General features: G+C 42.9%; 1 protein-coding gene across 1 annotated transcript in view; it reads left to right on the top strand.

Moving 5' to 3' along the window:
- Positions 1–20,789, top strand: part of PLEKHG7 (pleckstrin homology and RhoGEF domain containing G7) — a 69,028-nt gene that overhangs the window by 41,157 nt on the left and 7,082 nt on the right. The window contains 6 exon segments of the mRNA XM_040490423.1: positions 588–689; positions 6,604–6,686; positions 6,689–6,782; positions 9,735–9,835; positions 10,186–10,294; positions 15,507–15,585. Of these exon segments, the coding sequence (XP_040346357.1) occupies positions 588–689; positions 6,604–6,686; positions 6,689–6,782; positions 9,735–9,835; positions 10,186–10,294; positions 15,507–15,585 (568 nt within the window).

Below are 20,789 nucleotides of genomic sequence, written 5' to 3'. Positions count from 1 at the left end.
TGAGCACGGAAATCAAAGGTGATATTTGTATCAGAAACCATGCGGGATATGTAGGCCTCAACAAAGCCAACCGGAGGTAAAGCGTGAATTAAATTAAGATATCCAAAGGAGGGGTACCTTGGTGGCTTAGTCGGTTAAGCTTCGGACTTCAGTTCAGGTCATGATCTCATGGCTCATTAGTTCAAGCCCCACCTCAGGCTCACTGCTGTCAGCACAGAGCCCACTTCAGATCTTCTGTCCCTTCTCTCTCTGCCCCTCCCCTACTCATTCTCTCTCTCTCTCTCTCTCTCTCAAAAATAAACATTAAAAAAAAAAAGATGTCTTAAGTAGAATTTTCTTTAAGCATGTGGGAGATGGGGGGAGTTGGTTTCTTGAGCAGTGAACTGTTTATTATGGGAATACCATTTCGGTTTTGAAAAAGGTTATAATGAAGACGACCTGTTTCTATCCACGCGGTCACAGCTCCTGCTTGATAACGGTGGCTTTCCAGTTTTCCCTGTTGTGATTAACGGTACAGGTGAAGAGAAAGTCCATGCTTTCCTTGACTATGAGCCTCCTTCTGCTTCTCTTCCTGCGGTGTTTCTGAGGCAGCCTCTGTCAGAGCCACCAGACCTACTGCCTGAATTACTTAGTCACTGTCTTTTATCTCGAGAGCCTGAGGCAAAGAGATGACTTTGGGATTTATTTAAAAGGAAAGTACCATTTTCTTTTATATTTTTCCTAAGACTCTTTGGACATAACAGGTACTGGGAATTATTACACCCCAATTAAATGGGAAAGAAGATGAATGCTCAACAACACATTTTAACTACAAATCTGCTTTCCCCATAAATACATGGTCCACTGCACACTTTGGAATTTTAAATGGTGCACATCTGGAAACATTACATCATCTTTCTTTCCTGAAATTTGGGTAGGGCTTAAAAATGTTTTCTTTGTTCATTGGTTTGTTTGTGGAAGAAATTGGTACAGTGTAAGGAGAAAATAGGACCAAAAACGAGGCTTTGTTTGTGACCAGAAGTTTGGCTATTTTGCGATTTGGTTCCAGGAAAATCCTAGTGCGCAAAAGCCTGAAGGACCCTTTACGTTGTAGTCTATGTGAATGGCGGCCCCTCGGACACCTCATGGAGCACAACGGAAATGTTGGCCCTGACCTTGTACAACATGGCAGCAGTGGCTTCCAAAGTACCAGAACAAGGAATTTCTGCTGGGGAACTTAAGCATTTGTTAATAAGCAAATCTTGAAGGAATTTTCCTTGACTTCTCTAGCTCCTTTGACCAACCCTCTTCCCTTTGGTATTTCTTTAGTCTGACCTGTACCTTTTCAGTATCATGCCAGAGCCCTTCTGTGTGATCCAGAGAAAATGGTCCAAGCTTTTCCAGAAAACCAGCTCTTCCCTGCAGCTGCAAGTAGCCCCACCAGGGCATCAGCTCAGAGGCAAGGCAAAGGAGGAAAGGCCACCATTTTCCCCAAAGACTTCGCTGTGGATCAGTGCACCTTTGCCATGGCCCAGATGTGCCAGAAAGCCTGGTTGTGGAATGACCCAAGAAAAGAAAAATGATCTTTGGGAAGAGACTTGGCTCCTTTTTTGTAGCTTCAGCCTTTCAGTATTTAATTTGCTACTCAAACTGAAGCTCATTAGATTTCCAAATATATGAATAACCCTACTGCAAAAGTTTTCCCTGGAAGCTGATGGATTAGACTCTTAGCCAGGGACCCAAACTGGGAAGAATCCAGGTCCATTTCTCTCCCTTCCAAGCTAGGACAGAGATGAATTTAACAAAGCTCAGCCACTGCTTCCAAACGACTGTGGAAAAATCTCATATCAACTGGTTTACATTTACACGTGAAATATATATAGCAGCCAAAGATAGTTAGGGAAAAGAAATAGGGGGTGAAATGTTGTAATGGTAACATACAATACCCTTACAATGCATAATACTTTACCAGGCACTTTGTCAAGCATTTCTTTTAATCCTTAGCACAAAACTATAAAGTTGATTACATGTTCCCCATATGTCCCTGAGGCTAAGAAAGATTATGTGACTTTATAAGGTCACATGGCCAGTAGGTGGCAAAAAAGAACCTGGATAAAAGTCTTCAGGCAAAAAAAAAAAAAAAAAATCCAATGGTCTTTCCACCAGAACTATTTCCAACACCTCAGGTAAATTTCCCATTGCTGGGGAGCTGTTAGCCTCATGAAACAAAACTGAGGAGTCAGGTAGAGGCTCTGGAAGAACGGAAGGTGCATCTGCCTTCCTCAGCCCCATGGTACGAAGCAAAAGCATCACCACACACAGGTAGTTAATCATAATATTACAATACATACAAGATATACAATACATATAAGAATACATATAAGAATTATAATGCTCATAACATGTAATAATTATAAAATAATAATAATAATAATAATGTAATAGTAAGTAAAAATAATAAAGGTGACTCATTCTTGAGCCCTTGTTATGGCCAGGCACTGTGCTGCGTGCTAGACATCTATGATCTCTTTGTCTATACAGTGCCCCTGTGAGATCTGATATTATCCTCATTTTTCAGGAGCTTAGATAAATTAGGCAACTTGCTGGAAGATACAGTCGTTCAAGGAAGAGGCCGGCAGGATTCCAGTTCAGTCCTGTCTGAAGCTGACATTCGTTCTCCTACTATGCTCTGATGTAAGCGTGGTTGGGGCACCTGGGTGGCTCATCAGTTAAGGGTCTGACTTCAGTTCAGGTCATGATCTGAATTGTGGGTTGTGAGCTCGAGCCCCACATCAGGTAAGGCCGAGCCCCACTTCAGGTAAAACACGAACCCTGCTTCTCTCTCTCTCTCTCTCTCTCCCTCTCTTTTTCTCCGCCCCTCACTCACTTGCACCCTCTCTCTCAAACAAACAAACAAACAAACAAACAACAAACAGCGTTGTTGGAGAACTGAAATCTGTGTCATGCTATGGGTTGCCTGGAATTGGGCTCTGAATGCACTGGGATGAATTTACCCCCGTACCACATGGGCCTGGGCTCTATGAGTGTCTGTACGTTGTGTTGGCAAACACTGATGGGAGTAGAATGCTCCCTGCTCTTTCCTAAACAGTCAGGACGAGACAGAGAAAGAGACAAAACTTTATACTAGGTCTCTTCGTGCGGTTCGACTAAACAGTGGCTAAGACCTCTCTCTACCTACCATAGACCGAGTGTTTGAGAAATACCAGACACTGTTCTGGGCACTTTGCGTAGATTATCTCATCAAAACCCCTCACCAACCTGATGAAATCATCATTCTCATTATCCATTTCACAGATGAGGTTTAGGGAGCTTAAGCATATTTCCCAAGATCCCACAAACGCTGGCTGCCCAGCACCATGCTGTGTCCCACCAAGACAGATTTATGAGAAGAATGTTTGATTTGGGGCCCTGAATTCCTTTCACTGATCCCCTAAACACATTGGATACTTAGTACAAAACAAAAGCAGATCCTATTGCTCTAGACCCATCCATTGAAAGGCCTTTTATGTCCACTCTTTCTTGATAGAGATGTTCTTTTCTTCCCTAATGCACCTGAAAAATAAATCCAAAAGGGGAGATAAAAGAAAAACTCATAGCTACTTTTAGAATCATCAAATAGCTTTATTCTCTCTTCTGAGGAGTTTCAAAACTCTAAAAGCTTCCAATTACCTGCCTGGATCTTTGTCTAAATTATTTACCATTGATACTTCCTGCCTGATATTGTTATGTGGGGGAGATTGCGTGTTGCTACATTTACCTGCACTAAAAGTGGGTGCTGGCCACCAGAGCTGTCCCCTGAGGCGTGGAAATATGGGGCAATGGCCTGGGCCTGTGTGTTTTGAGGAAACCCATTACTGGAGCTCCCAGCCACCCTGGCTGGAATGCAGCTGCCAGTGAGTCAGCATGGAAATCAGCCACTAAGCCCACAGATGAAGGCCCTCTCCCCCCACTCCTCTTCTCACAGTTTCCACCCCCAGCCTCTCCACACCTGCGGTTCCAGCGTCCTTCCTCATCCTTCCCAACCTTGATGAGAATCACAGCCATTTTGACCAGATGAGAACTTGGAGGTGGTCTAGAAACTTCTGCAATTTTCCAAAACAGGAATCTGGGGTGCAGAGAAGGGAAGGGGATCCTCAGAAAACCTTGAAGCCTTGCTCCTAGAGTTCCATTCATCATGCACCCAAGTACTCACTTTCATGACCTGCCATTGGTATATGGGGAAGTGGAAAAGGCTGTGTCTGGCAGAATTCCTGTGAGGAATGAGCCCTGAATGTTTTCAGAAGAAATACTTTGATAAAGCTGCTAGCGTGGCCAAATGAGAAGCCTGTCCGTGGTGGATGAGGTCAAACTGTGAAAGACAAGCATAAATTGCTAAGCAAGAGGCTGAGAGAGAAAGGGGGCAAAGTTCAGGGGTAAGGGAGACAAAGAGCTCTCTTTTCAGAGAAGAGAATGGCACCAGAAAAATGGCGGAGGGCTGTGGGCCATGTATTTGACCCCTCCCCACAACCCAAAATCTTCAGTAAAATAAATACGTAATTCATAAAGTGTTTGGCAGGAGGGGGTTAACAGTGGAAACCAACATAGGAAACCAACCAATGGACCTGGCTTGGCATTTGTCCCATGCTGTTCAAAAAAGAAGTATGTGTGCAAACAGGAGTCCAGGGGCCAGAGAAAGCCATTGGAATGTCCGTGTCTCTCAGTGAGTTTCTAAATATGTACATAAGGGCTTTGGACTTCCCTGGGCCATTGAGTCAGCTGTACCCAGATCTCCAAAATGCAAGGGCTGACATGTGGGCATAAAGATGGATGCAGCTGTCTTTGGGGAAGCAAAGAGAATCTCTATAGTGTGCCTTAGCCCACTTGAGGCTGGTCCTGGAGTGCCTTGGTCACAAGACAAAGGATTTAACCTGGGCCTGGACTGAGCATAAAAGTGGAAAAGGGGCAATAGCCTGCAGCACAAAAAAAATGTTTTAAAAAATTTTTAATGTTTATTGATTTATTTGGGAAGAGAGAGCACAAGCATGGGGGGCGAAGAGAGAGAAAAAATATCAAGAATCCCAAGCAGGTTCTGCGCCGTCAGCTCAGAGCCTGATGTGGGGCTCGATCTCACGAACCATAAGATCATGACCTGAGCTGAAATCGAGTCAGATGCTCAACTGTATGAGCCACCCACGTGCCCCAAGGAAAACATTTAGTTAAGGGTAGGACCCTTTTACAGCTCAACTCAGGTGGGAGAAGAGAAGAGGGAGAGAACACACTAACAGTACGAATAGTACTTTTTGATGCACCTGTGTGCATAGCAGCCAAACACTGGGTTCCACTCGTCATATGTCATCAAAAGCCAGGGCCCCTCCGTTCAAGACCATGTCGCATTCCAAAAAACAGTCCAGCGGATGAAAGAAATGGAAGAGCCGTTAGCACCTTCACTTGTGTCTCTCAAATGCCTTTGATGGAAATTCAGTGTATAACCCATAGCAGTACTTACTCAAATCTTCCCGGTGCTTGCACACCTTGCAACTGCCTTTTGGCCCAACCTCTCCCTATTGAAAATTGTCTGTCTTTATCCCTCCTCATTCCTGTCTCTGCTCTATATCATGTAGATCAACTTAGCCTCTTGACTTCTGTTTTCACTTTCTCTTCATTGCCCTGAATCTCAGCGACAAAGGAGACTTGAAGAACTGCCCCAATGAACAAAATTCCTTCCTTTCCCTTTTACCCCCATGTGCATCCTCAGTTCTCCTAACTGTGCATCACAGTGAGGATGGGAGCAGAGCTGGTGAAACCAGAAATCTCCACCAAGGGCCAGGGAGAAGGGAGAAACCAATGGGTGAAACTAAACTCTTAAGTGAGAAGGGCAGACAAAGCTGGAACGTGTATATTAATATATCTTATCACTGCCATGGGTAGACCATGCATTCTCTGGGAGATTTAACAAATTTCACACTTTTCCAGCACATCAAAATCATGACGAATTTCCAAACTATTTAGGAGGATTGGGTGGTGTCACATGGAGGGCTGAGTACGGCTGCCTTTATCACCATTACTGGGGAGACAAGACATCTGAACAAGGAGTCTTTCGTTTCTTTAACTGGAAAGTAACAAGTCAGTAATATTCAATAATACTTCTTTTTTTTTATTTTGTTAATGTTTATTTATGAGAGAGAGAGAGAGAGAGAGAGAGAGAGCAGGGAAGGGGCAGAGAGAGGGAAACAGAGAATCAGAATCAAGGTCCAGGCTCCAAGCTGTCAGCACAGAGCCCGACGTAGGGCTCGAACCCACGAACCCTGAGATCATGACCTGAGCTGAAGTCAGACACTTAACCGACTGAGCCACCCAGGCGCCCCTCAATAGTACTTCTTAACCATATTTAACGACCCCATTTCCAACCCTGATTTTGGCACTGGTGGGTAGATACTTGCTAAAGACAGTTTAATATGGAATTTTCAAAACCAAAGTCTAGTCTGCGGCTTATAAACTTTCCTAGCAAGCTCACAGGTATGTCATAGAATTACTGAATAAAGTCTCTAAGAGTTTCCCATGTCCAGGCTTCTCAGTGCCTTAATAGGAGAAGTGATATTCTGAAAGTCTGCTTTTGGCTTCTGCAGTGGTGTGAGCAAAATGAACAGTGAGGACGGCTCCACCTGCCTGAGCTGCTGGTGGCCCCACTGGACAGGTGGGGTGACTCGGCACCTTGTTGCTGAAGAATGTCTGGAAATGGAGTAGAGACTCTATGGAGAAAATCATGATCTACAGCATCAAGGAAAAGATGGAAAGGTCAATCAGTAAGCCCCTGAGATAGGTGACCCAGAGCTCCAGTCTAAGTTTACTCAAAGCGATGGAGGGCCCCGTGGCTGCTGGGAACCATTTGGACTTCCACACTAGAAGGCAATTCCATTGACTTGAGGTCATGGCTCTCGGAAACATGGATTCGAGTGGGAGTGCATTGTAAATCAAACACGCAAAACAATGGACTCCAGTCACATCCTGGCAGACCCGATGAGAACTCCCACGCCAAGTTTGTGCAGGACTGGCTCTGTCTCCAAGGCGTTCAGAAGTGAGTTCAGGCAGGAAAGACCTACTTCCCAGATGATTGAAAGCACTTTGTGTTTCACATCCATGCTGAACCCACACACAAAGCAAATGGGGGTAAACACCATGGGGAGCCTTTCCGGAGGCTAAATTATCATTCATCTTTTTTTTTTTTTTTTAGGTCACTGAAATCCAGAGCTCATCTAAAATTATGCCAGCTGCAGTCTCGAGAACTGAAATTTGGGAATAGGAACTAAGCAAGTCCTCTGATGCCTTAAGTTTATTTGTGGAGCTTTCTATAACTAAATTCAAATAAAGAAACCTTTGATATATTCCCATAAACCAAGATTTTCTGGGAAGCATCCAAAGGGAGCAACTCAAATTGACGATTATCAGCTGTACAGAAATAATACTTTTTTGCAAGTTTCAAAGTAAAATGGCCATTCAGTTGGGAGTTTCTTCCCTCTTTCTAAATTTTTTGTTCAAATTCTAAAATGACCCTAGGAACTTGAATTGAGCTTATTAAGTGAACAAGACAAAAACTCAAAGCAAGACTTTTTAAAACTTTGCAGATTATTACTCATTTTGATAGGTTTGTGAGATGGGGAACAGCATCTCTTCTGGAGATTTCTCAATAAAAAAAAAAAATAGATCCTTATCATTGAGGGAAGAGACTCCTGTGGCTTCCTATAAGTCTATGAGCTTAAAGATGAATTCTCAAGAATCCCACCCACCGTGTGATTCTGTGGGTCTATGACTTGCCCTCCATACTTCCAAAAATTATTTCAAAAGCTCATTAGTAATATGTTATTTTAATGTGGGAAAATTAATATAAACCCTCAGAAGAGAAAATGAGTTCTTGTCAAAAAGCAATAATCATCCTTATGAAGTTAATGTAGGTTTTACGGTTAGTACAAAAGATACGTTTGTCCTTGTTTGTCTGATTTTCCCACCTCTAATTAAAGACTATATGGTGTAGGGATGAAGAGAAACCTACAAAGGCTTTATTAATATTATTGAAATAAAAATGCACAATACATTTCCAACTTACTGAATTAAATTAATTAAGCTTCATTTTTCTCTTCAAGACGCTGATTTCAAATTAGTGCATTTTTCTAAGACATTTAAACAACAAGCATGGCACAAAAACAGACACATAGACCAATGGAATAGAATAGAAACCCCAGAACTAGACCCACAAATGTATGGCCAACTCATCTTTGACAAAGCAGGAAAGAACATCCAATGGAAAAAAGACAGTCTCTTTAACAAATGGTGCTGGGAGAACTGGACAGCAACATGCAGAAGGTTGAAACTAGACCACTTTCTCACACCATTCACAAAAATAAACTCAAAATGGATAAAGGACCTGAATGTGAGACAGGAAACCATCAAAACCTTAGAGGAGAAAGCAGGAAAAGACCTCTCTGACCTCAGCCGTAGCAATCTCTTACTCGACACATCCCCAAAGGCAAGGGAATTAAAAACAAAAGTGAATTACTGGGACCTTATGAAGATAAAAAGCTTCTGCACAGCAAAGGAAACAACCAACAAAACGAAAAGGCAACCAACGGAATGGGAAAAGATATTTGCAAATGACATATCGGACAAAGGGCTAGTATCCAAAATCTATAAAGAGCTCACCAAACTCCACACCCGAAAAGCAAACAACCCAGTGAAGAAATGGGCAGAAAACATGAATAGACACTTCTCTAAAGAAGACATCCGGATGGCCAACAGGCACATGAAAAGATGTTCAGCGTCGCTCCTTATCAGGGAAATACAAATCAAAACCACACTCAGATATCACCTCACGCCAGTCAGAGTGGCCAAAATGAACAAATCAGGAGACTATAGATGCTGGAGAGGATGTGGAGAAACGGGAACCCTCTTGCACCGTTGGTGGGAATGCAAATTGGTGCAGCCGCTCTGGAAAGCAGTGTGGAGGTTCCTCAGAAAATTAAAAATAGACCTACCCTATGACCCAGCAATAGCACTGCTAGGAATTTATCCAAGGGACACAGGAGTACTGATGCATAGGGGCACTTGTACCCCAATGTTCATAGCAGTACTCTCAACAATAGCCAAATGATGGAAAGAGCCTAAATGTCCATCAACTGATGAATGGATAAAGAAATTGTGGTTTATATACACTATGGAATACTACGTGGCAATGAGAAAAAATGAAATATGGCCTTTTGTAGCAACGTGGATGGAACTGGAGAGTGTGATGCTAAGTGAAATAAGCCATACAGAGAAAGACAGATACCATATGGTTTCACTCTTATGTGGATCCTGAGAAACTTAACAGGAACCCATGGGGGAGGGGAGGGAAAAAAAAAAAAAAAGAGGTTAGAGTGGGAGAGAGCCAAAGCATAAGAGACTGTTGAGAACTGAGAGCAAACTGAGGGTTGATGGGGGGTGGGAGGGAGGAGAGGGTGGGTGATGGGTATTGAGGAGGGCACCTTTTGGGATGAGCACTGGGGGTTGTATGGAAACCAATTTGACAATAAATTTCATATATAAATAAAAAAAATAAAAAAAATAAAAAAAAAAAAAACAAGCAATATGTTAAATGAACCTAAGATACGGTTTGGCTCCAGGGATAGTCAGTGTTTCTAAATGATTTCTGTGGATCTTGGTTAACTTTTATGCTGCAATGTCACATGCATTTAAAAATATATTGATTGTGTCTTGTTTTTCAGGGATCCTTGAAGGAAAAGTGAAGTGGCTTGACAATTGCCAAAAATGTAGACATCTACGGAAGATTTTTGTGTGGCCTCTACTATGGGATAGAAACAAAAAGCTTCATTCCAGAGGTACACAAATGTTCAATTAGGACTTATGTCCCTCCCCAGAAGTTTGGTACGTAGATGGAAATTGTTAAACTAGTCCTACAAAGTCCCCAGCTGTCCACTTGAATAATAAATCTAAGTTTATGAACCAGAAGTAAAGCCTTCATCCACATGGCATTGTATGTGGGAGGCTGACATCATCAGACATTCTTGGGGTGGCCCTTCCGAGCAGTTTTCCATTCTTTCCCATTCTCAGGTCCACCTTCCAGCATTTCCTAATGTTGCAAATCTTCTGGGTAAAATGTGCTGCCCCGGTTCCTGGAATATGTTCTCTTTTAATCACTCACAATATCTCTGTGATTTTCTCTCCTTGTTTTGCCTGAAACATATTTTTAAAGAACACATGGCAGAAAACATCTTGTCACCAACCACCAGACAACTTTTCTATGAAGGAAAATTAACTCTTGCAGGCAAATGCTGCTTCCTTTAAAAATTCAACATCTTTGGGGGCACCTGGGTGGCTCAGTCAGTTAAGCATTCAACTTGGGTCATGATCTCATGGTTTGTGGGTTGGAGCCCCATGTCGGGCTCTGTGCTGACAGCTTGGAGCCTGGAGACTGCTTCAGATTCTGTATCTCTTTCTCTCTCTGCCCATCTCTCACTTGTGCTCTGTCTCTCTCTCAAAAATAAATAAACATTAAAACAAAATTTTTTTTGATTCAACATCTATGCTATCTTGTAACTTGTCCAATCATTACTAATTGAAGTGTGGGAGGAATCGCATTTGCTCTGTATGGCTGAGGCAATGGAAAATGTGGATCAGAGCATCCTAGGGACTCATGCAGACTCTGGCTTGATCAAAGACTTCACAGCATAACTAGCTCCAGGCCCTCCATTTTCTCCCTATGAAATGGGATGACCATAAGGCCGTTGTTAAAATGAAGTAATATACATGAAGAGCTTAGCTCGTGGTCTGAAATACGGTAAACACTCGACATCACCTGTTATCATCATCATTTTACTCCCCCAGTGACTGGGGCGGCCACCCTGTCAATTGGGACCCTATTATGTAATACACGCTGTGCTAGGTAGATACCATTGGAGAATATAAAGTAATTGTTCTGTATAATCCTTTCCCTCTGGCTGAGAAGCTCTGCCATAATGAGCAGACCTGCAGCGTAAGTTCAGAAAAGCTAAGAGTCTGTGAAGCTGGCGTACTGGGGTGGTCCATGGGGCTGGAGGTGGGTTTGGGGGTATAGAAAGGATAGAGGTCCCTGGAAGGACAGGAGGGATTACATCCCAGATGAGAAGCATAGCAGGAAGAAAGGCTTGGAGGCAGAAGCCACCCGGCAGGTGGAGACTCTAGCAACATGGTTTGAGGTCCAGAGGGCGAGCCCCCCGAGGCTGACTGCCAGGCTCGCTTCCTGGCTCAGCCTGTTGTGCCTGTGTGACCTCGGGCCCCTACAGCAATCCTGCCACACTTCAGTTTCCTCTCTTTGTTGTGAGGATTCAATGAGCTGATGGATAGGCACTCGAAAGAATGGCTGGCACCCAGCCGGTGCTCAGTAAATACTATCATGATCAGAAAGGGCTGCCAGACTGAAATAAGATTTGCATTCACTCATTGATTCATGTCTGCATAGACTCTTGATTAGTCACCTGCTGTGTGTGAAGCCCTGCCGGAAGTGGGGTTGCCTATTTATGGTCATGTGATCCAGGGGGCGGAGCTGGGCGCTAATTCCTTACTGAATACACCTCGTTGAGAATCTCCTCTAATTTAGGGAGAGCGCTAGATGGCAGTTCAGGACACAATGCCCACCTGGCAACTGCCGTTTAGGAAAGATAGACATGCCCAGCAATTGACCTCAAGGGGCCGTCTCATGCATTTTCTCCTTCCAGTGAGTTATGCAGAGAAGTTACACTTAATTCCATGTTATAGGTAAGGAATCTGAGGCTTAGGGAGGTTCTAGAATCGTCCTCAAGGCCACCTGGCTGATTAAATGGCAGAGATCAGACCTGCACCAGGCCACCTCAGCATAGCAGGCTTCCAGAATCACAGCAACTACCTTGGAAACCAAGCAGAGGGACCCAGCCAGAAAACTGCTGGCAACAAGAAGTCATTGAGCTCTTGGATAGGAGCATGATAGGTTTAAAGGGCTGTTGAAGAAAGAGTTATCAGAAGCAAAGCACAAAACGGCACAGAGCTGCAGGAGGGTACCAGAGCACAGAGACCCGCTGCAAATTCCTCAGTGAAGCAGGGTGGGGTGAAAAGAGCCGGGCCTGGGCTTCTCAACTGTTCTTGACCTGCAGGCCACGCCCCTCCCACTTCCTTTCGAAAAGATGACAATTTTAATTTTCTTTGATGTTATCACCACTTTAAAAATAATTTTGCATTGTGACAAAACCAAATCAAAGTAATGAAGCAAAACACAGCTCTGTGCTCAAACATGACTCTCCCTCCAAAATCGGCCTCCACCTGGAATTATCAGAGATTTTTATGGACCCCTGTCTTCTATCTACCAAATTCCCAACACTGTAAGGGGCACTGACCTATCCTAAAATGTTAGAAATGAACACAAATAGAAAAAGATAAATGGGAGAGATGTTTCAAAGGCAAAAGCAGGAGGACCTTTTGATGGACAAAGTGGGTGAAGAGGGAACAAGTCGAAGCCGTCCCCGGGTGTCCTAACCTATCTGCTGAAAGGCTGGTTGAGCAACAACACTGAGACTGGCGGAGAGAGTGGGTCAGAGAGTCAGTTTTGAGGCTCGGGTTTGGGCATCATGAGAAGTCAGGTGGAACCTGGAGGACATGCCCATGACCATCACTCGGTGAAGAGCCACGTGAAGATGTGCATTCACATGTCATGTGGGAGCGAGGTGTTTGTCGTGGAAACCTGGATGGGATGCTGGCTCTGCCATCCCTGGGAAATCGCTTTTTCTGTGTGGTCCAAGACGAGTCACTGGCATGTCTCCATTCTAGCCGGGGGGAAGTGGAAAGGGGGACAGGAGATCAGAGCTTTGCTGTTTAAGGACATGGCCCAGAAGCTGCACACTTTTGTTCATATTCATTGGTCAGATTTAGTCGCTTGGTCATTTTTAACCACAGGGGAGCTTGGAGATGTAGTATTTATTGGAAATGGACATGTACCCACTAAAACTCAGAAATTCTGTTACTACAAAGGAGGGGTGAAAAGTTTTTGAGGGACAACCAGCAAGCAGTCTTTGCCACAACCTCATTTGCAAAAAGTAAGTTTCGTAGTGATGAAATGCAATTTGTAAAAAATATTCAAGGACAGGGTGCCTGGGTGGCTCAGTTTGTTAAGCGTGCAACTTCAGCTTGGGTCATGATCTCATGGTTCATGGGTTCGGGCCCCACATCTGGTTCTGTGCTGACAGCTCGAAGCCTAGAGCCTGCTTCAGATTCCGTATCACCCTCTCTCTCTGCCCCTCCCCCATTCATGCTCCCTGTCTCCCAAAAATGAATAAATGTTAAAAAAAAATTTTTTAGTTTCTTTTTAATGTTTATTTATTTTTGAGAGAGAGACAGAGCATGAAGGGGGAGCGGCAGAGAGAGAGGGAGACACAGAATCTGAAGCAGGCTCTGAGCTGTCAGCGCAGAGCCCAATGCAGGGCTTGAACCCGCAAACTGCGAGATCATGACCTGAGCTGAAGTCAAACGCTTAACCAACTGAGCCACCCAGGCGCCCCAAATTTTTTTAAAAAAATTCAAGGATAGGGGCACCTGCATGGCTCAGTTGGTTAAGCATCTGACTCTTGATTTCAGCTTAGGTCATGATCTCATCATTAGTGAGACTAAGCCCCACGTTGGGCTCTGTGCTGAGTGGGGAGCCTGCTTGGGATTCTCTCTCTCCCTCTCTCTCTCCCTGCACTGCCTTCACTCATGCTCTCTGTCTGTCTCAAAATAAATAAACATTTAAAAAATATATTCAAGGACAATTCCAGATTGAATAAAATATCTGATATGCAAATATAGAATCTTTCCTCTAAACTTAAAGGAGAGGAGAAAATAGAATTGAATTCTAAATATTTTATCTACCAACTTAACCTTAAGCCACATAGTTTCCTGGGGTTACAGCACCTGAGAAAGAACTCCTAGACTAATATTAATTAACTTTTTAATTAATTTACTTATTTTTTTATATTTATTTTAAACATATGTTACATCTGCCTCTGAATGGACTGCTTTTTCCTCCGAAATCATTTATATTTAACCATTTATTTTTCTAATTTCTTTTTTTTTTTAATTTTTTTTTTCAACGTTTATTTATTTTTGGGACAGAGAGAGACAGAGCATGAACAGGGGAGGGGCAGAAAGAGAGGGAGACACAGAATCGGAAACAGGCTCCAGGCTCTGAGCCATCAGCCCAGAGCCTGACGCGGGGCTCGAACTCACGGACCACGAGATCCTGACCTGGCTGAAGTCGGACGCTCAACCGACTGCGCCACCCAGGTGCCCCTATTTTTCTAATTTCTAAGGGATAGTGTAGAATAGGGAGGGGCAATTCCTCATTTTATTATTTTTTTAAGTTTATTTGTTTAGTTTTAGAGAGACAGAGTGGGGGTGGGGCAGAGGGAGAGAGACAGAATCCCAAGCAGACTGCAAGTTGTCAGCGCAGGGCCCAACGTGAGGCTCGAACTCATGAACCGTGAGATCATAACCTGAGCAGAAACCAAGAGTCAGACGCTTAACTGACTGAGCTACCCAGGCGCCCCTCCCCATTCTATTTGATTTCTCTTCTACTACTATCCCTTTCTTAGGGAAAAATATAAAAGGCCATTTGCTTTAAGTAACTATGAAAAGTGATACCAGAAAAGTTTATAAATATAAAGCTACATGAAGAACGTTTAAACATGGATGGACACACTGCAAAACTCGAGGGGCAGGTCGCTTTACTGACTGTCTTAATCAGCTAGCGCTGTCATAACAAAATACCACAGACGGGGCCACTGTAAGGACAGCAATTTATTTCTCCCAGTTCTGGAGGCTGGGAGTGCTTGATCAAGTTCCCGGCCAATTCAGTGACTGATGAGGGCTCTCTTCTCAGCTTGCAGATGGCCTCACTCTCAGTGCCCACACGTGGCAGAGAGAATCGGCTGGCTTGTACATCCTCTTGCGACGGCACTAATCCTAATGGACCAGGGCTCCACCCTTACGCCCTCACTTCATCTTACTTACTCCTCGTAAATCCACATTGGAGGTTAGGGCTACAACATATGAGTTGGGGGAGTGGGCGGGGGACACAATTCAGCTCACAGCAATAATAAAATGCCTTTTTTTCTGGTCAAGTATACCTTGGCCAATGACCACCCGGATGGGTCGAGAGGCGAAAATATTGCAAATTCCATTAGTGGATAGATGTGTCCTAGGCTTAGCTGAAACCATTGCAAATACCAACTAAGTTACCCTGGATCCACATGAAATACATCACAAATACAATGTCTTTAAAGGCGGAAGCATGGGCTCACATCAAGTCTCTGCTTGAGGGGGAAATCGGTTTAACAGTAATGCAATTTTCTGATCCACATGATTGGAGTTTCCCAAGCTGCGAGCCTCCTGTGCCCTGACACCGCCCTGTCTTGCTTTCTAAGGGATTCTTTGATTCAAAAAACACCACCTTCTGCTTACTATTTCCAGCCCCAATTACACCTTTTTCTCCTCAGAAAGCACAAGATTCCTAGGTGTTTATCTGTTTCTCTTTGATGATTTCCTCTTAGTTGTGAAAACTAATTGCAACAAAAAGGTAAAATGCTGCTATTTCTAAATAAGTCTGCTAAATAAGCTTAGAAATATTTCTAAATAAGTTGTGTTAAAAAATATAGAAGATTGTTATACATAAGATTGGATTTCATCCTCTAAAAAATGGAGGCATGATGAAATGGAGGCATCCTCTAAAAAATGGAGGCTTTTTTTTAGTCTTGCAGCTCTGAACTGAAAAACAATACCAAAAGCAAATTACATTTCTTAAAGATGTCAAAGAATGCACACATTTTTAGAACGATTTCGTCCGTGTACTAGTGAGGTAAGTCCCAGAAGCCTGGACTTTTGGCCTCACCTGCCTAAGCAAATGAAACAAACGAAAACAAACCACTTTCATCCATGGTGGCCTTTGTCCACCAGGGTGGCCTTGCTGGGATAGCAGCGCGCATCAGTGCCTCCCCAGGTTGTCCGCCACAGCAAAAGCAGCTGCTGTCCTGTGCTGAGGTGATCTCCATCCCTCATTCTGATTTGAAAGCTCACGGGGGTTCTGAGAAATGACGATTTGGGAGCCAGGGGTGGGAGAGAGTCCCGAGCTCTCAGTGCCTACTTGTATATAAGAGCTGCAGAAGCCAATTCATGGGCAGCTGGCATCACAGACAAAAATGTGTGTGTGGCTAATGCCACAAAATCTCTTCTGAGAACAGGCATTTTTCCCATCACTTAAGTGTTGATGGTTACCACGATGGTTGTTGTTACCGCACGTTAAGCCACGGCCTCGGGGGTCTACTAAAGGCTTTCTGATCTCCCACTTCCCAGTGTGCTCCAAGTGGTAGCGGGAGGGGGGGGCCTTCTCAAAGGCTCTCAGACACCTGCCCTTAGAGTGGGGAGGAGGAGCTACGGTCTGTCTTAAGTCCTCGGAGATGTCCACTGTTGTTTCATTCTGCCTCTTTACCAAATGACTAGCTTTGCACAGATATAAGATCGCGAACTAGATAGTTCACATCTTTTAATAACCTAAGCTTCTAGGCAGCATGGTGGTAAGCTGCGCTAAATAATTTAAGGCTCTTTAAGCAATAAAAAAGATACCCATTAATCAATCTATGAATAGCTGATCGGTGTTTGGGAAGGGAACGGTTCCACAAAATATGAAGAGTCACAGTTTGGAAGGTCGGATGGCCTCCTATTTTAAGCTACCCGGACCATCCTACCTGAATAAGTCAAGCCCTAAAAAATCTCTATCTCCTTCGCAAACCTTGACGCGAACACAGCTTGCTTCCGCTTCAAATAGTGGCAGAAATGAGAGCAAGTGAACGAATGGCAGCCCGTATTAACCACAAGCTAATCTGCTGGTTTCATGCTTCACAACCGGATTCCAAAACAAAGAATGGCATGTTTTAAATTCCTCTACTTTTTCCTCTTTGCTATTTGATGCACAATATATGTCGTGCAAATCACAATCTTTGACATTCTTTTTAAAAAACTCAGCATCTTATATTCAGCATCTTAAATAATTCAATTATTTACAAATAATAGGCATGGAATCTATTTATCAGTGTTAGATTCCACGGATGGATGGAGTTGGCCAAAATGGGGCTCCCCTTTCTGATTCATCTAACATAGTACTAGAGAGACTGGAACTGAAAATCTTCCCACTCATGTGATGGAAATTTAAATGTTTCCCAGTCATGGACCTCACCCATTATTTATACAGACAATTAAACTTGGGGATCTGAAACAGTATACACTTTACGGCTTTAAATCACTATGTATTGATGGAAGGTTTTTGTGTGTCTCGCATCCATGAAATACAGCCAGACCAACACTAAACCATCCTACACACCTAGAAAACTGATTGGAGGATTAACACAACAATCTGTACAATCTGAACCACAGAATTTAGCAGGTACGCGGCGCAGAGAAGTTAACTTGGGGAGCGAGAAGGTGGAGGGAGGTGCTTTTGCGAGTGGAGAGAGGACGGAGACTGGGTGGGTCTGGGGGGGGGGGTGGAAAATACGGGAAAAGCACCCCTCCCCAAAAGCAGCTGGAGAGAAAGTGGAAAATTGGAAACAGCCGCAGGGACTAAACTAAAAAGGGAGAAAGGAGGAAGGAGAGGGTTTAAATTCCATTAAGACCATAAGCAAGGGGAGCACAAAGGCTGCAACTCCACAGCTCCATACCTGGAGGCGCTCTGGTGGGAAGGGCAAATCCCCAGGAACAGAGTGGGGTCCGGGAAGTTCTCGGGCCACACAGGGAAAAGCAGTTCCACTGCTGGAAGGACATTTGGTAGAGACTGTTGAAGCCACCTGGTCCCAGCAGACCCCAGAAAATGGCCACATTCACTGGTGCTGGAACAAGGTCCTTAAGGGTGAAGCCTGGTGCCCGATGTGTGTTGTGATTTTCTATAATCCCTGATGTGCTGCGGCAACACTATCTCGCGAACTTTTTCTGAGGCGGGCTGGCACCTGGCTGTAGTCCTGGGGCACCAGCAGCAGCAGGGTCCAGCAAGCGTTCCTGGGTGCAGCCGACATTCAGCCATTGCTCATTCGGCCATTGCTCAGTGAGACCCTCCTGCAGAGAGGTGGAATGGGTCAAAGCCGTAGTCCTTCCGAAGTAAGGGGCCGGAGAAAACAGCCGCATCTGAGACAAAATTCGGGAGAGAGGTACTGCCTGGGGCCTGGTCACAGAGAGTGAAAAAGCGGGGAGTGGATGAAAGCTGAAGACAGAGGACGGGTCCGCGATTGCTGATCCTGGAGAACAGACTGAGTAACTGAGTGGCGCCATTTTTCACCGCCCCCGCGCAAGCGCATAGGCACCTATGAGCACCGCAACAATCCACCCCAGTAGGCTAGCAGCGCCATCTAGTGGAGACCGACGCCGTTACACTGAGTCCCGCCCAACCGGGCCAACTTCGATCTTCAAGGACACAAGTCTCACTGCCGGCTTAGTTTATCAACTATGAAGCACGGACTTTAAACTATAAAACACTATAAAACACTGACTATGAAACACTGACTTCTAGGGGAAAACGAAGTAATTTTAGTCCTACTTTAGTCTGTTAATAGGTCTATTTATTCAATTTTCTTTTTTTTTTTCTCTTAAACTTATTTTTCTTGAATACAGAAAGAGAAAAAATTCATTTTTATTTTCAATTTTTACTAAAAATATTTTTCTTTAATTTTTATCACTATATTTTTTACTTTTGTGTAAATTTTTTCAAATTCTATTTCATTTCCGTTATTTTATTTTAGTCTACTTCAGTGTATTCACCTTTGCAAATTTTCAGATGATCTCCTTTTTTTTCTTTTCTTTTTTCTTTTTCTTTTTTCTTTTCTCATTTCTTTTTTTTCTTGAATGCAGAAAGAGAAAAACCTCATTTTTACCTTCAATTTCTATTAAAAATATTTTTCTTTACTTTTTTTACTATTTTTTTTGCTTTTATGTAAATTCTTTCAAATTCTGTTTTACTTCCATCATTTTATTTTAGTCTACTACAGTGTATTCACTTTTTCAAATTTTCAAACGATTTGCTTTTTTCCTTTTTTTCTTTTTTCTCTTTTTTCTCTTTCTCATTTCTTTTCTTTTTCTTGAATATAGAAAAAGAAAAAATTCATTTTTATTTTTAATTTTTAATAAAAATATTTTTAATTTTTTTCTACTACATTCCTTACTTCTGTGTATATTTTTTCAAATTCTATTTTACCTCCATCATCTCATTTTAGTCTACTTCAGTGTATTCATTTTTTTCAAATTCTCAAACGATTTCCTTTTTTATTCTCCCCTCCCCCAATTTTTTTTCTCTAATCTGTCAAAGCACTTTCAACACCCAGACCAAAACACTCCTAGGATCTAGCATCATTTATTCGATTTGTGTGTGTGTATGTGTGTGTGTGTGTGTGTGTTTAATTTTTTTATTTTAATTTTTCTACCTCATTAATTCCTTTACTCCCTTCAAAATGACAAAACGAAGGAATTCACCCCAAAAGAAAGAGCATGAAGAAATGACAGCCAGGGATTTAACCAACACAGATACAAACAAGATGTCTGAACCAGAATTTAGAATCACAATAATAAGAATACTAGCTGGAGTCGAAGATAGATTAGAATCCCTTTCTGCAGAGATAAAAGAAGTGAAAAATAGCCATAATGAAATTAAAAATGCTATAACTGAGCTGCAATCATGGATGGATGCAGCAGTGGCAAGGATGGATGAAGCAGAACAGAGAATCAGCGATATAGAGGACAAGTTTATAGAGAACAGTGAAGCAGAAAAAAAGAGGGAGATTAAGGCAAAAGAGAATGATTTAAGAATTAGAGAAATCAGTGACTCATTAAAAAGGAATAACATCAGAATCCTAGGGGTCCCAGAAGAGGAAGAGGAAAACTTCCAAACTCTTTCTATGAAGTCAGCATTACCTTGATTCCAAAACCAGACAGAGACCCCACTAAAAAGGAGAACTATAGACCAATTTCCCTGATGAACATGGATGCAAAAATCCCCAACGAGATATTAGCCAACCGGATCCAACAATACATTAAAAAAATTATTCACCATGACCAAGTGGGATTTATACCTGGGATGCAGGGTTGGTTCAATATCCACAAAACAATTAACGTGATTCATCACATCAATGAAAGAAAGGACAAGAACCATATGATCCTCTCAATAGATGCAGAGAAAGCATTTGACAAAATACAGCATCCTTTCTTGATAAAAACCCTCAAGAAAGTAGGGAGAGAAGGAGCATAACTCGAGATCATAAAAGCCATATATGAATGACCCAATGCTAATATCATCCTCAATGGGGAAAAACTGAGAGCTTTCCCCCTAAGGTCAGGAACAAGACAGAGATGTCCACTCTTGCCACTGCTATTCAACATAGTGTTGGAAGTCTTAGCCTCTGCAATCAGATAACACAAAGAAATAAAAGGCATCCAAATCGGCCAGGAGGAAGTCATACTTTCTTCTGCGCAGATGGCATGATACTTTATATGGAAAACCCAAAAGATTCCACCAAAAAACTGCTAGAATTTGTTCATGAATTCAGCAAAGTTGCAGGATATAAAATCAATGCACAGAAATCGGTTTCATTTCTCTGCTTCAACAATGAAGCGACAGAAAGAGAAATCAAGGAATCGATTCCATTTACAGTTGCACCAAAAACCATAAAATACCTAGGAATAAGTCTAACCAAAGAGGTGAAAAATCTATACACTGAAAACTATAGAAAGCTTATGAAAGAAATTGA

The sequence above is a fragment of the Herpailurus yagouaroundi genome, unplaced genomic scaffold (genome assembly GCF_014898765.1).
Source record: "Herpailurus yagouaroundi ecotype Mexico unplaced genomic scaffold, PumYag 182, whole genome shotgun sequence".
Classification (NCBI taxonomy): domain Eukaryota; kingdom Metazoa; phylum Chordata; class Mammalia; order Carnivora; family Felidae; genus Herpailurus; species Herpailurus yagouaroundi.
The sequence above is the reverse complement of the archived record's forward strand: the minus strand, read 5'-3'. Positions and strand labels throughout refer to the sequence as shown.